The sequence below is a fragment of the Populus euphratica genome, unplaced genomic scaffold (genome assembly GCF_000495115.2).
Source record: "Populus euphratica unplaced genomic scaffold, PopEup_1.0 scaffold104.1, whole genome shotgun sequence".
NCBI lineage: Eukaryota > Viridiplantae > Streptophyta > Magnoliopsida > Malpighiales > Salicaceae > Populus > Populus euphratica.
The window spans coordinates 932,932-947,657 of record NW_011499915.1 but is presented as its reverse complement, the minus strand read 5'-3'; the positions used below and the strand labels follow the sequence as shown (position 1 = coordinate 947,657).

The 14,726-nt window shown below is 33.8% G+C and overlaps 1 protein-coding gene across 1 annotated transcript; it reads left to right on the top strand.

The window, feature by feature from the left end:
- Positions 1 to 1,459: 1,459 nt before the first annotated feature.
- On the top strand, positions 1,460 to 8,350 carry LOC105134539 (protein argonaute 5-like). The gene is made up of 22 exons (XM_011038991.1): positions 1,460 to 2,100; positions 2,596 to 2,813; positions 2,929 to 3,078; positions 3,153 to 3,286; positions 3,405 to 3,514; positions 3,631 to 3,734; positions 4,243 to 4,381; positions 4,474 to 4,590; positions 4,715 to 4,825; positions 4,916 to 4,987; positions 5,343 to 5,465; positions 5,567 to 5,732; positions 5,808 to 5,929; positions 6,020 to 6,157; positions 6,268 to 6,410; positions 6,493 to 6,555; positions 6,631 to 6,694; positions 7,048 to 7,183; positions 7,266 to 7,339; positions 7,462 to 7,556; positions 7,651 to 7,682; positions 7,795 to 8,350. Exons 1-22 carry the CDS (start codon positions 1,618 to 1,620, stop codon positions 7,956 to 7,958), a joined length of 2,958 nt encoding a protein of 985 aa, XP_011037293.1. The 5' UTR covers positions 1,460 to 1,617; the 3' UTR covers positions 7,959 to 8,350.
- Positions 8,351 to 14,726: the final 6,376 nt, after the last annotated feature.

Below are 14,726 nucleotides of genomic sequence, written 5' to 3'. Positions count from 1 at the left end.
TGATTGTAAATTTCAAACCAACCTGGTAACTTAATTAAGAACTAATTAACCTGAAATGTTTGATTATTATCTAAGTATATATAAAAAAACACACTAAAAAAGAATATTATAAAACATAACAATAAATATAAACAAAGATTGAATTGGATAGTGGTATACAAAACAAAACAATCATTTCATAAATCATGTATGGTTGATGATGGACAATACTAGATAAAATATATAAAACAATTATTTTATTTTTAATACTTATCATTATCAAAGTTACATGTTAAAAAAATAATAATTAGATATCTTTCTACATTAATTTATACTTGTTAAAGTTAATAACAACATAATAACTTCTGTAAAAACTTAAATTAACCCAGTTAATCAACCTAAACCCTAGTTAATCTAGGGATGGGCCAGTCTCCTTTTTTTTTTTATCCAACTTGGTAAAATTAAAAACCTAGGTTGATAATTTACCACCTTGAGTAAATTACTCAATCATAAATTATTTATTTTTTTTAGAAAGTGCTGCTTTAATGTATTTTTTTATAAAAAATTAAAATAAATCTAGATTGATTCTCCTGATTTATAACTCGTGTAACTTATTAGATCAAGTTTTTATCCTGATTAGATAATTTTGAAATTATAAACTCTTTATAATAATATCTTAAAGATAAAAAAAATATTGTATTTGAAAACAAATCCTCTTTATAATTTTTATTTTTCAAGTATAAAAAGTCACCTTAAATTACTTACAAGGATATAATTATTTTTATATGTATATATGCATCTCACAAACCAAATTCATTCTAGTTCTCGTCTATTCCGACTCCAAAAAATAATCAAGTGCTGCAATATTAATATATTCTCAGCACGCTTTTCTAATTTATTTAACTTCACACACCCTGCACCTAATTTTTTTTTAAATAACAGGGCCAACAAAAATAATTTGCAAACTAACAGAACTAAATTATGCTGTTTAAAATAGTGCAATCGCACTATTTTAAATAATATAAATACCTAAGTTGTACTATTTTGTCATTTTTTTTATAGATTAATATGAGTGTCTGGACCAGCTTGCACGTACCACGACTAATCCCATTTTATAAATTAATGTGAGTGTCCGGGCCAGCTTACACGCACCACGATTAATCCCACAGGTCCTGAAGTTAACGACCATGTAAGCCTCCAGTAGCCATCATATGAGCAACCAAAAACTCGAACTCGAGACCAAATCATTTTTTCTTTTTAATTGAGCTAGATTGTAAATTACTTTTATCATTGAGAAAAACTACTCTAGGCCCCCAAACTAACCGGTGACCCACCGTTCCAACCAAACCCCCCTCCCCCGCCATTACGGCACATCTGAAATTTATACCCGTAAACCAAGGGCATAACAGTCATGAACATAACCGCCAAGCACTCACACTTTAATACTTCCGGGAAGCCCCACTCCCCCCATCTCGCACTCTGCCTCACGCGTCATCAGCAGACGTATCTCCGTTTTCCTCGTTCCTTCCTTTTATTTAGCCACAGCCACTCCCCTGCTCCCCTACTCTCGTTAGACAAAAAGCCCTCCTCCCTCCCTCCCTCCCTCCCTCTCTCCAAAAGCGTGACCGCTAAGTAACAATGTCTCGCCGTGGTGGTGGCCGGCGATCGTCAGAACCTCGCCCTGGCCAGGGCTCCTCAACTCCGTCACCTTCTTTTCAGCGCGGTGGCGGTGGAGATCGTGGTAGAGGCCGTGGCCGGAGAGGTGGCTTCACTCCTGCTCCGTCTCCAACACCTGTTCGTGCTCCCCCCGCTGCTGCATCCGGCTACCTTCCCGCAACCGCAGGTCCGTCCACCTCATTAACTCCCCAAGAAATGGCATCATCTTCGACCGCGCTATCGCCCTCGGCTTCGAGTTCGGCTTCAACGGAGGAGCTGAGTCAAGAGATCGCCAAAAAGTTGTCATTAGGAAGTACCAGCGCGACGGGAGGGTCGGTGCCTGTATCATCAAAGGCCATTGTGCCTCCGCCCCGGCCACAGTTTGGAAGGATAGGAAGTAAATGTACGATTAGAGCAAATCATTTTGCAGTAGAGGTTGCTGACAGAGATCTCTTTCACTACGATGTGCGTGCCCTCCCTCCCTCCCTCTCTTTCATTACGTATATGATCGTGCAGTATACTTATTGTTTTGTGCATGTACATACGTACCTTTTGTGTTGGGTTTCAGTACCGTATATGGATTGTTTTGTGCTTGTTTAATGGTATTAGCTCCTTTATTTTTTTTTCCCTACAAATAAAGAAACTGTTTTTAAAAGCAGTGACCCTATAGCTAACTTCGATTTTTTTCTCTTTTCTTCTTTTCTAGATTTTTTATTATATTTATTGTTTTCTTTTTGGAATATTTTTTTCACGATGAAATGGTTTATATACATATTGTTAATTATAATTTTCAGCAGGGGTGTTTTTGCCCTTTAATTTTATTTTATTTTAGTTTTTTGTGGATAACATGTTTCAGCAATAACATACTTTTTAGTTTATTTTATGGAAGTCATTTTCTTTGTGGTTAAAAAAGTAATTTGACGTTGAGAATTATGATTGATGGCCTGGTTTTTGGATTAGGTGGCGATAACGCCTGAAGTTACATCGAGGAAAGTAAATAGAGATGTAATATCCCAGCTTGTTCGTTCTTATCGTGAGTCCAACCTGGGCAATCGGATGCCAGCTTATGACGGCAGGAAAAGTCTATACACTGCTGGGGCATTGCCTTTTGAAGCAAAGAAATTTGTCGTGAAGTTGGTTGAGAAGAATGATCCTGCTAGTTCATCTAGTTCTGTCAAGTAATTCCTATTCTACCGTGCCTATGTGATTTTGGGTTGTTGTTTGTTCGAAAAGATTATGATTACTGTATTCGTTTTAAAACAAAACTTGCTCATGCCATTGGTTCATGCGCAGAAAGGAACGTCAATTTAACGTGGCAATCAAATATGCATCCAAAGTTGATATGCATCATTTAAAGGAAGTCCTAAGTGGCAGACAAAAGGATGTTCCACAGGAAACCATTCAAATCCTTGACATTGTTCTCAGAGCATCACCATCAGAAAAGTAATTCAACTCAATTGTTTAGAAAGTGTAGATTTCCTTTTCTTTTTTGTTCATCTTTGTGTGTGTTTGACAAGGTACGTTACTGTTGGGAGGTCATTCTTCTCACTTGATTTGGGCCCAAAAGGCGAGCTTGGTAATGGAATAGAATACTGGAGAGGTTATTATCAAAGTCTTCGGCCAACCCAAATGGGACTCTCTTTAAATATTGGTATAGCTTCATATACTTGCATTCATTTTGATTGTCTAAAATTGATGCATTGATACTTGTTCTAACCATAGTTCTGTTGAGAACTTCTCCCCTCTAGTATCTTACTTTTGAATTGTAGATGTGTCAGCCAGATCCTTTTATGAGCCAATTTTGGTGACTGAGTTTGTGGCCAAGCACTTCAATCTTAGAGACTTGTCAAGGCCTCTTTCTGATCAGGATCGTGTTAAGGTAGCTTCATTGCTTACAGTAATGCACAAAGTCATTCTTGCGAATTACCCACATCTTTTCTCCTTTACCAAATTGAAGTTTAAGTATTTGTATATATCTTCGGGTGCAACTTTCAGGTGAAAAGGGCCTTAAGAGGAATCAAAGTGGAAATTTCATACAGGGACTATGCCAAAAGCTTCAAGGTTACTGGCATATCTAATCTACCAGTAGACAAGACAATGTAAGTTTCCTGGCTTCACATTACAAGGATGCGGATGTTTTGTGATTTTGAAGCTTGTAAATACTATTGTGTGGACGCTGTTGATAAGGTTTTTGTATTTTTGAGATTCCTAAGAATCTTTAGAAAGTAAGGAAAATAACTCAGGATGTTGTATTAATATGTTTTTGAATATTTTTGACAATGTGTAAAACTGAGTCTACATAAATTCTTTTGAAAGCTGAAGCAAGTATTTGTCTTTGAAAGTATAAAGTAACTTATATGGTGTTAGCTGATTTATTGTGTCTGTCTAACATAGCTTTTTAGTCTTTATTGTTTGGGGCCACACATACTAAAAATGATCCTGAGGCTAGCTTATTCTGAAGAAACAAAAATTTAGAACACATACTAAACCTCAGGAAAAAGAATGTTATACACATTTGTGTTAGAAGATATTAAATGTTATTAGACTATGTTTGTGACTCTCGGTCTCCTATCATCTTGAACTTTCAACCAATTTTGTGTCATGTAGGTTTACTCTGGATGATAAAAAAACAAAGGTGTCTGTCCATCAGTATTTCTGGGAGAGATACAATATTGGGCTGAAATATACATCTTTGCCTCCCCTTCAAGCTGGAACTGATGCGAAACCTATTTATTTGCCCATGGAGGTTTGTTGTTTTAGATGAGGTCCCTAAGATTATTGTACCTCTGCATATGGCTCTGAATTAGGTTGCTTAGTTTGGTTTTCTTCGTATTGCAGCTCTGTAAGATTGCTGGAGGACAGCGATACACCAAAAAACTAAATGAAAGACAAGTCACTGCCCTTTTAAGAGCTACCTGTCAACGCCCTGCTGCTAGGGAAAATAACATTAAGCAGGCAAATAATCTCTCTTGGACATCTTTATTTCTATCATTGCTAATCTTGATTTTTGTGGTTTGTATATGTTTTTCCCCTTATATTTGTTATACGTTATAACTAGTCACTCTCCATCCTCATGTAGATGGTTTGGCATAATGATTATAGTAGGAATGTGCTTGTAAGGAATGAATTTGGTATTCAAGTGAAAGAAGAACTAACATCAGTTGATGCCCGAGTTTTACCGCCTCCCAGGGTAAATTATGCATTCTGCTTTGGATTCATGTCGTATGTCATGAATTAATTATTAACAGCATTAGCATCACTGTTTACTATGGTCTTGCAGCTTAAATATCATGATACAGGGCGAGAAGCTAGAGTGGATCCTCGCTTAGGACAATGGAATATGATTAACAAGGTGAAGTGGGTTAACAAGATCATTTGTGATGCAGGCTTGCCTAAGAGGAAGCTTGAGTTTGAGTGTTAATGTTTCACTGGTTATTCCACATTTACCAGACTGCTTGGAAATTGATTTTACCGCTTGAAAAATAGTTGTAGTTCTACCATAGAAAAAAATGGTGAATGTGCTTCAAAAGCAAAAACCAACTTGCATCATAATGTTTGTATTATAACTTAAGGTATTGAAGGGATTTCTTAACTTGTTGGAGTCTTTGTGATTGTGTTTCTCATGTACTATTGATGTGCTTGTTTGTAGTGTGAAAAATGTAGTGAACTCACTGGTGAGATGACTTTCTATAATAATGGTTTTGCAGAAAATGGTGAATGGAGGCAGAATTGATTTCTGGACCTGTGTGAACTTTTCTACAAGAGTGCAGAGAGACTTGCCATTTGAATTTTGTAGGCAATTAATGGATATGTGCAACAGCAAAGGAATGGTTTGACTTCATCCCTCACTCCTTTTCTGCCATTTTTATTCCCATGGGTTTTGTTGCTATTTTGGTAGATTGACTCTGACTTGATTTGAACATAATGCTAGGAATTCCACCCAGAGCCCATTATTCAGATACATTCAGCTGATTCCAGGCAAATTGAGAAGGCTCTTCAAGATGTTCATAAAAAATGTACTGCAAAACTTGCAAATCAGAAGGGGAAACAGCTTCAACTGCTGATCATTATTCTACCTGATTTCAGTGGATCCTATGGTTAGTTACAGAATATGATTTGAAATTCATAATCTGAGTTGTTTGTCCTGTAAACAAGCTCTTTCTTGCTTGTAGGGAAAATCAAACGTATTTGTGAAACTGAGCTGGGCATAGTTTCACAATGCTGTCAGCCCCTGCAGGCAAAGAAGCTCAGCAAACAATACATGGAAAATGTTGCTCTCAAAATTAATGTGAAGGTTTGCTAATTTTCCGTGGTTATTTTTTTCCTTCTCCGTCACAATCTTTTAGTCATTTGAAATATTAAATTGAGGATTGAATCTTTCTAGGCTGGTGGACGAAACAATGTGTTAAATGATGCTATTCAAAGAAAAATTCCTAACGTTACCGATCTTCCTACTATTATTTTTGGTGCTGATGTGACCCATCCACAGCCAGGGGAAGACTCTAGCCCGTCGATTGCAGCAGTATGTTGAGCTGGGTTTTATCATTTAATTATCATTTTCATGTTAGGTTGTCTATTATGCATCCTTTGCATTTTATTCATTGTATCAAATAGTTTGTTGGGGTGATACAGGTAGTGGCTTCTATGGACTGGCCAGAGGTAACCAAATATAGAGGACTTGTCTCTTCACAGGCTCATCGTGAGGAAATTATTCAGGATCTTTACAAAAAATATCAGGATCCAATAAAGGGTTTAGTTCACAGCGGAATGATCAGGTAAGGAATTGGCATGCATCCTTCCCCCAACGTGAAATATTTGGAAGATTAATAACTGCCATCATTTTGACTCTATTTGCAGGGAACTGTTTATTGCATTCAGAAGATCAACCGGCCAAAAGCCTCATAGAATTATATTCTATAGGTAATTTTAACATTGGATAACAGAAATGTCATAACCTGTGTTGGATTGCTGAGGCTATATGAATTCATTTGACAGAGATGGTGTGAGTGAAGGCCAATTCAGCCAAGTTCTGCTACATGAGATGCAGGCAATACGAGAGGTACTGAGTTACTGGTTAAGGATAACATAGCTGTGGTCCATTGATACTTTGTCGGCCATACATGTTTTAAGGTGCTAGATGGGTCAAGTTAGATTTAATGGTGTTTGCTTTTATGTGGTGTGCCCAAAGAGAAGGCTAACTGCGTTGTACAGATCACATTATCCAAAACTTTTCTCATTTATGTGGATTGTGGTGTTTGTTCCTGGTTATGGTTCGCTGTCAGTAAGCTATGCCAGCGAGCGCTACTTGCATGATTATTGCATTCGATTTTATCATGTGTACGAGTTTCCTGTAATGTAGTCAATAGTAAAACTTTTATGCCTTTTAATATGCATGATTTTAAATCTTTCTAGGCATGTGGCACCCTGGAAGAAGGATATTGTCCTCGGGTTACCTTTGTTGTAGTGCAGAAACGGCATCATACGCGCTTCTTTCCTGCTGACCATAGCAACCGTGATCAGACTGACAAGAGTGGCAATATCCTACCAGGTTTTGAATTTTGCTTCCCCTAACATTTTTGGTGTCTTTTTGTTGAAAACTGAGTTTTTATTTATTTTTTGAATTGTTTTAGGCACAGTGGTGGACACTAAAATTTGCCACCCTACAGAGTTTGATTTCTACCTCAACAGTCATGCCGGAATTCAGGTAAAAGATTCAGCCAACACGTTGAAATAAATGATGAATAAGTGATCCTGCTTAGGTTATGTCATCCAACTCGATTAAAAAATAAAACATTAAGACTTGTTTTTCGGGGACTATACTTGCAGGGAACTAGCAGGCCTACACACTACCATGTGTTGTATGATGAAAACAACTTTACTGCTGATGGCTTACAAACCCTCACTAACAATTTGTGCTACACGTAATGTTTTGGCTTCCCTTTTTGACGAATTAGTTTGTTCTGCGTTGTACAATTTGGTAGTCTTGAATTTTATTTTTTTTTAATTTCTTTCCAGGTATGCAAGATGCACTCGGTCTGTTTCCATAGGTCAGACCGTCATCTCCCTCTTTTTTTTTTGTTTTTTTCTTAATTTTTATTTTTACACGTAATTTAATTATTTCCATCAGAATGGTAATACTTTACATGTGAAATCATGCAGTGCCCCCTGCGTATTACGCCCATTTGGCAGCTTTTAGGGCTCGGTATTACATTGAGGGTGAAACATCAGACAGCGGTTCTACTAGTGCTACTGGGAGGAGTGTGGAGGCCCGATCTCTTCCGGTCATCAAAGAAAATGTCAAGGATGTTATGTTTTACTGTTGATACAGTAGGCCTTTCTTTTGTGTGGCAGAATCCAACCACCTTGTGTACATCAACCGGCACGCATCACCGTTGTGGATGCAGAAAGACCAGAAAGAAAAAGGCATATCCAACACTTGCCTCCTTTTGTAGCAAATTTTAATATACAAGACATGTCTTTTTCTGTAAAAAATGCTTTTGAACCAGTAGGCTTAATACAAAGAATCGGGTGTTCATGGGGATGCTTGGCTTCTCTGTTTAATGCCATGCTGTTTACCTCGTGTTCGTTGAAATTTTCTGCAAATTGTTTTTTATAACCATTCACCTATATGAAAATGTTGGTGCCTGCTACCTGTGGTTTTTAATCCTGTTCAGGAACGTGAAATCCTAGCTGGGGGATATGAATCTCTCGGCAAGCTTAAACTGAATGGGTTGCTGCGATTGGAAGCTGTTGTGTTGCCTGGGTGTTTGTAGCGCAAGAGGAACGGCCTGCAAGTATTATTGCTTTTGTTGTGTTGCCTGAGTGTTTCCTCCCATAATTTAAATCATAATAAGACTGCTTTAAACGTAATTCTAAACCACACAAGTATTTGCCATTTTCGTGTTTTAGAAGCTTCCTCCTCTGCTCTCTTGTCCTTGAATGACCGGAGTGAGGTGGCGTGCATTAATAAAATGCCACACCATGACAGAAAATGATACAATGACGTCCTGTAACTAGTCTTTGCCAAACACTGTCTCCCCTAATGTGGTGATTCGGGTTTATTTTTTAATTCAACAACTTTCAGGGGATTTTGGACTAATTAACCTTATTTGCAAACCATAATTATCCTAAATAATCCTTCTAGCGTATATTATCACAAGCATCCCCATTTTTTCAAGACTAAATTTCTAGTCTTGTGGGCTTAATTAATTACTTCTTCCAAGCACATATATATTTTATTTTTTTTAGTTTTTACTTGAATATTCTCATACTTTTTAAAAGATGAGACTAGTTTTATTCAAGATCTGTGATTTGTATTTCCACTTTTATAAGAATTTTTAGCACTTTAATCGTTAAACCAACAATTTAATGGTGTGCACGCACGTATATATATAAAGACTTAAAATTTAATATAAAAACAATAAAAAAAAATATTTTCAGATTATTAGTAGAGTGAATGATAATATTCTCAGGAAGGAAAGAAAAAGTAAATTCCCTCTCCATAGCACCTATTTTTGGAATCTTCAAATCTTATTGTCTCCATAGATATTGTTAATACATATACTTAAAATTATATGACTTCTTGATCTTGCAAGTACATGAAACTTGAGATTTTGCTGTTTTTTCGTGTATTTTTCTATTAATATTATCGAGGTTTTATACAATTAATTACTCGAAGGAAGGTCTTGCTATTAAGGTTTGGGGACTGCATCAATTAAGAAGGACGTAATTGCTTAAAGTGGGGAGAATTTCTTGTCTTGCTTCAATTTCTTCTATTTTGAACAAAATATACTTGTTCGTTTATATAGCACTTGGCTCCTGTTAGATTACCTTAGTGAAAAACAGTGAAAAACGTTTTGGAATTGTACCAAACAGACTTATTAAACCATGTTGATTTACGAACATTAAAAAATTTAATCGATTTTAAATTAAATTGAATAAAAGTTAACTCACTTACATGTAGTTGACAAACTCAAAACTAGATTTGATTTTTATTTTTATTTTTTAGAACAACACAATTTTAATTTTAAAAAAAATCTTGAAGCAATACTATTTTAAATCGATTTAGATTTAACTCACTCAGGCTGTAGTCTTAACCTTAAACCGGGTCATGAATTAGGTTGGTTTTAGTAACTTTGTCACCAACACAATCCGGTGAAATTAAGATCCAGTAGACATCCCAATCTATCAAAGAAATTGTTGCAAATCATAAGCAATAGTAAGAGAGACCAAAAAAAGTTGGAGGAGCTAATGGATTCTCCAAATTATATAGCTCAAGATCAACCAGACACTCCCTTAAACCTGAAGAAGAAAGCTATTTTTATTCAATAAAATGGGTGATAATGTAAAGAAATATTTTATTCCAAATTCAATAGAATTTAAGCTCAATTAAAATCGAACAACAGGAGCCTCCCATGGTGAAATAACTCTGCAACAGCAACTGTCAATACCGATGCATGCACCATTGGTAAAACCACCATATTTATCTACGCACTCCTGAACACAAGCCAGCTTTGAGCAATTCAGAATTTTAATAGGACTGTAACCGCAGGTCACTGCCTCTCCTCCAATTGCTCCTAAAAGCAGTCATCCATTGAAAAAAAATAAAATCAAGAATCAGTAGAACAAAAGGTATATATATAAGAAAAAGATTGCTAAATAGCGCCAGGATTGGTAACCCAGAAACCACGTATTTACAAGGAATACAGAATCAAAAACCATGCAATAACGTGGATTCTGTCTGTGCCAAAAACTCCAAATTGTTAATATACTAGCTTCTATCGATTGCAAGGGGATATAGAAAATTAATGGAGTGGTGAGAGGAAAATTACCAAACGAGAAGACCAAGACAAGCATGGAGAAGGCTGTGAAGAGAGATAGATTCTTCATTTCTAATAAGCAAGAAATGTCTGCAATTACGATTCCTAGTCTTGGTGTTGAGTAGGGTCGATATTTTATAGGTGAAGATTTTGCATGTTGCTGTAGGGCATCCTTATTACTTAACCACATTAGTGTGGATTAATTACCAATCAAGAATCATTAGACAGAATCCTGCAGAATTTGAGCAGAGATTTCCAAAACTGAGGAAAACATTAATTGAGAGGCATTGTGATTGGCTCAAATGATAATATCATGTATTAGCAAGATTTATTTCCACAATTGCAAATTTATTATTAAAAATAATGCTTCATTCCAAATCTTGAATTATATGGCAAAAAATAACTCTTTTTTGTCTTTGAGTGATTAAACGGTTATGTTCTTATTCAAAGAACTCTCTTTATTTTGATAAATTATCAAAATTACCTTATATTATATAAAAACGTAACCGTTTAATCTTTACTTCTTTAAAGTGACTCTAACTTGAAATAAGAAAGGATATACAGGTAAATTCACTTAGATGACTTTATATAATTTTTAAGTGATTATCCAACTCTTTTCTTCTTTTTTTGTAGTTTATAATTTTTAAGTGATTATCCAACTCTTTTTTTTTTTTTTGCAGTTTGAAAAAAAATATTATTTTTTATTTTTTTTAAAAAATTATAAGTGATAAAATTAAATTTAAAAGCTAAAAAAATCCCTCTAAAAAACCCAAATTTTATTGGGCACAACTACATTTTAGATCCACTTTTTTTACACCCTTGTTGATAGCCAAAACAATTGACATAACTATAGTAAAATAAGCATCTTGTAACATTATTAGGACAAAGTATATTAGAGATATAGCCTTGAATTTTTTAAAAGCTTTAAATGAGTTGCTCTTTGGTTATAGATGGAAGATGGATGATCCACAACATACAATGAAAAAAAATTCTTCCATATATATATATATATATATAAAGAGTTATGATACAATGTAAATTCCATTCTTCTCTATGAACTTTACCCTAATTGTAAATTTATTAGTAGAAATAATGCTGCTTCATTTCGACTCTACAATGATCTTTAAATTTCAAAATTACATGGCAAGATAGATAAAAAAAAAATCCCTTTGCCTTTGAGTTTAAGTTTCAATCTTTTTTAATTTGCTGAGTTGCCAAAATTACCCTATATTATATAAAAACATGACTGCCTAATCCTTATTTTACTTCTTTGAAATCATCCTAACTTAAAATGAGGAGAGGTAGTGGGGTAAAATCATTCAAATAACTTTATATCTCTAAGTAAGTATCCAATGTTTTTTTTTTTTGTAATATGAAAAACGATTTTATTTTTTAAAAAAATTATACGTGAGGAAACCAAATTTAAGGGCTAAAAACACCCTTCATAAAACCCAATCTCCACTGGGCACAACCAAAGAACGGACCGACTTCTCTTGGATATAACTATATTTTGGATCATGCCTTTCTTATATCTATATTGGTAGCTAAAAAATTTGACAAGACCATAGCAAATAAAGCATCTTGTTATGCTATTAGGACAAAGCACAATATAGATATAACCTTGAAATTTTGAAAAACTTTGAGTGAATTTTTCTTTGGTCATGGATGGATCAAGATCCCCAACATACAATGAATAAAATTCTTCCATTGATTGATATATGTAATATGCGATGCTTTCAATTTTATATATAAGAACTACATCCTAATTAAAAATTTATTATTAAAAATATTGCTTCACTCCAACTCTAAAATAACCTGCAAATTTCAAATCACATGGCAAGATAGATAAATAAAAACCCTCTACCTTTGAGTTCAAGTTTCAATCCTCTGTTCAATCCTCCATATTTTGCTGAATTGCCAAAATTGTTCTACACTATATAAGAATATGATCATCTAATCCTTTACTACTCTAAAATTACCTTAACCCAAAATGAGGAGAAATAGTGGGTTAAGCTTATCTAGATGATTTATATGGTCTTCAAGTGACTATTCAACTCTTTTTTTTTTTATTTCTAAAATTTTTTATAGGTGATAAACTTAAATTTAAAAGTTAAAAAAACCCTTCATAAAACCAAATCTCTTTTGGGCACAATCAAAGAAAAGACCTACTTTCCTTGAGCACAACTACATTTTAGATCCTACTCCTTACACCCATGTTGGTAGCCAAAACATTTAACATAACCATAGCAAAGAAAATGTCCTCTGATGCTACTAGGACAAAGCACAAAGGAGATATAGCCTTGAATTTTTGAAAAACTTTAAATGAGTTGTTCTTCGATCATAGATAGATCAAGATCCCAATGTACAATAAACAAAATTCTTCTATTGATTGGTGTGTGTGTGTGTGTGTGTGAAACAATATAAATTTCATTCTTCCAGATGAACTTTTCCTTAATTGAAAATTTATTATTAAAGATACCACTTCATTTCGACTCTAAAACGGTCTTTAAATTTCAAATTAGATGGCAAGACAAATACAAAAGAAAAAAAAACCCTAATTTCCTTTGGGCTTAACCAAGGGAAGGACCATCTTCCTTGGGCACATCTAAAGAATGGACCCACCTCTATTGGATACAACTATATTTTAAATTATACTTTTTTTACACCCATTAGATGTATAAAAATCCTCCATGGATCTACTATATTTCTATCGATATTAATGTTGTATAAGAAATAATGTGTAAAAGTATTTTAAAGACCCATCATATTTCCATTTTCATTAGTACATATGTTAATGATATTTTTTTCTTTAATATTATTAGGCAATATTATACTTTTGCTCTTTCTCTTCATAAAAAGACTTACAGGTTATAAATAGACAATAATTTGGTTGTTTTTTTTTATTTTCTCATTGACAAGGTTTTCTTATCATTTAAAGACATTAGAGGCGATTTGGGCTTTTGTTTTTCTAATTTAGAGTTGTACATTAACAAACATAACTTTCAATTCAACTGTTGGATGAGGCTGCAAATTTTTTAGACTATTCCAAAGGTCTGTTTTTTTACATAAGTTAAAGTTTCATAGAGATCAAACATCAAGAAAGCCTTGTGATAAGGTTTAGAAGCTAATATACAGTAATTGTATTATTTTCGTAATTGGTTTATGATTCTCTTTGCTACATTATTTAATTTTTAAATTTTTTTTCTAATCTTGTTTAGAATGTTTTTACTTATGGTTATTTAACTTATATTTAGATTTTTTAGGGATTTTGATTTCATAATAATATTTTGATTTTAGGATTGCTTATGGTTCTTCACTGAATTTATCAAGGATCAATTGTCTTTGTAGCATTCTTCCTTATACTTTCAATTTGTAATTCTTTATAATCGTTGGGTTGAGGCCTTAATTCTAATAACTTTGGTATCTTGATTCAGGTAATCATTGAGTTAATTTTTTGTTATCATTAAATATAATTTTAACTTTCTTGAGTTGTTTTTTTCTTGTGTGTGGGTTTAAACGTTTTTACCATCCACGTTTGTATTATGTCATTTTATTCTTGTTTTGAAAGTGAAAAATTAATTATAAAATTGTTTTTAGAGATATTTATTTTTATATCTCAATCTTTATTTCCTTAACAAAATATGTTTATATACTTTTGTTATGTAATACTAACCAAACACAATTCAATTAACATCTAAATGCTTAGATGTGCTAACGAATCATCTCTACCTCTCATCTCTTTATGTTCAGTCTCTTTTATTGCAAGTGTGGATAAAAGTGGTTCTTTTAAATTATATATCAAGACATAAATATTTAAATAATTTTGTAAAGGAATAAATAAATAGAAATACACAAATTCTCCAAAGTAGCATTTGGTAAGTTAGAAAATAATGATTGGAATGGACAAGACTAGACTGGATAAATAATTATCATGTCTTGTGTTTGGTTTACATTAAATTGAACTAGATAATTTATTTTATTTTATGCAATATTGGACAAAATAAAACAACATATTATAATGACATTAATATTCTTATCTTGTCCAATGTTTGAAGTATAGTGACACGACCAAAAATTGATGTCTTCTCCCAAGTGTTGGAGTGTCAAAGTAATAAATAACTGACACAATTAAAAGATTGATGTCTTCTCTTAAGTGCAGGAGTGTCGAAGTAATAAATAACTCAACAAGACCGAGGTCAAACCACAGGGAGGTTAATTATATAAATTATAGATAACAATAATACAACAACAATAACAACAACAACAATAATA

Coding starts and splice junctions, on each gene's coding strand:
- LOC105134539 (XM_011038991.1), top strand. CDS start 1,618: ATGTCTCGCCGTGGTGGTGGCCGGCGATCGTCAGAACCTCGCCCTGGC. Junction 4,591..4,714: donor GGGAAAATAACATTAAGCAG/GCAAATAATCTC, acceptor ATCCTCATGTAG/ATGGTTTGGCATAATGATTA. Junction 6,411..6,492: donor GTTCACAGCGGAATGATCAG/GTAAGGAATTGG, acceptor CTCTATTTGCAG/GGAACTGTTTATTGCATTCA.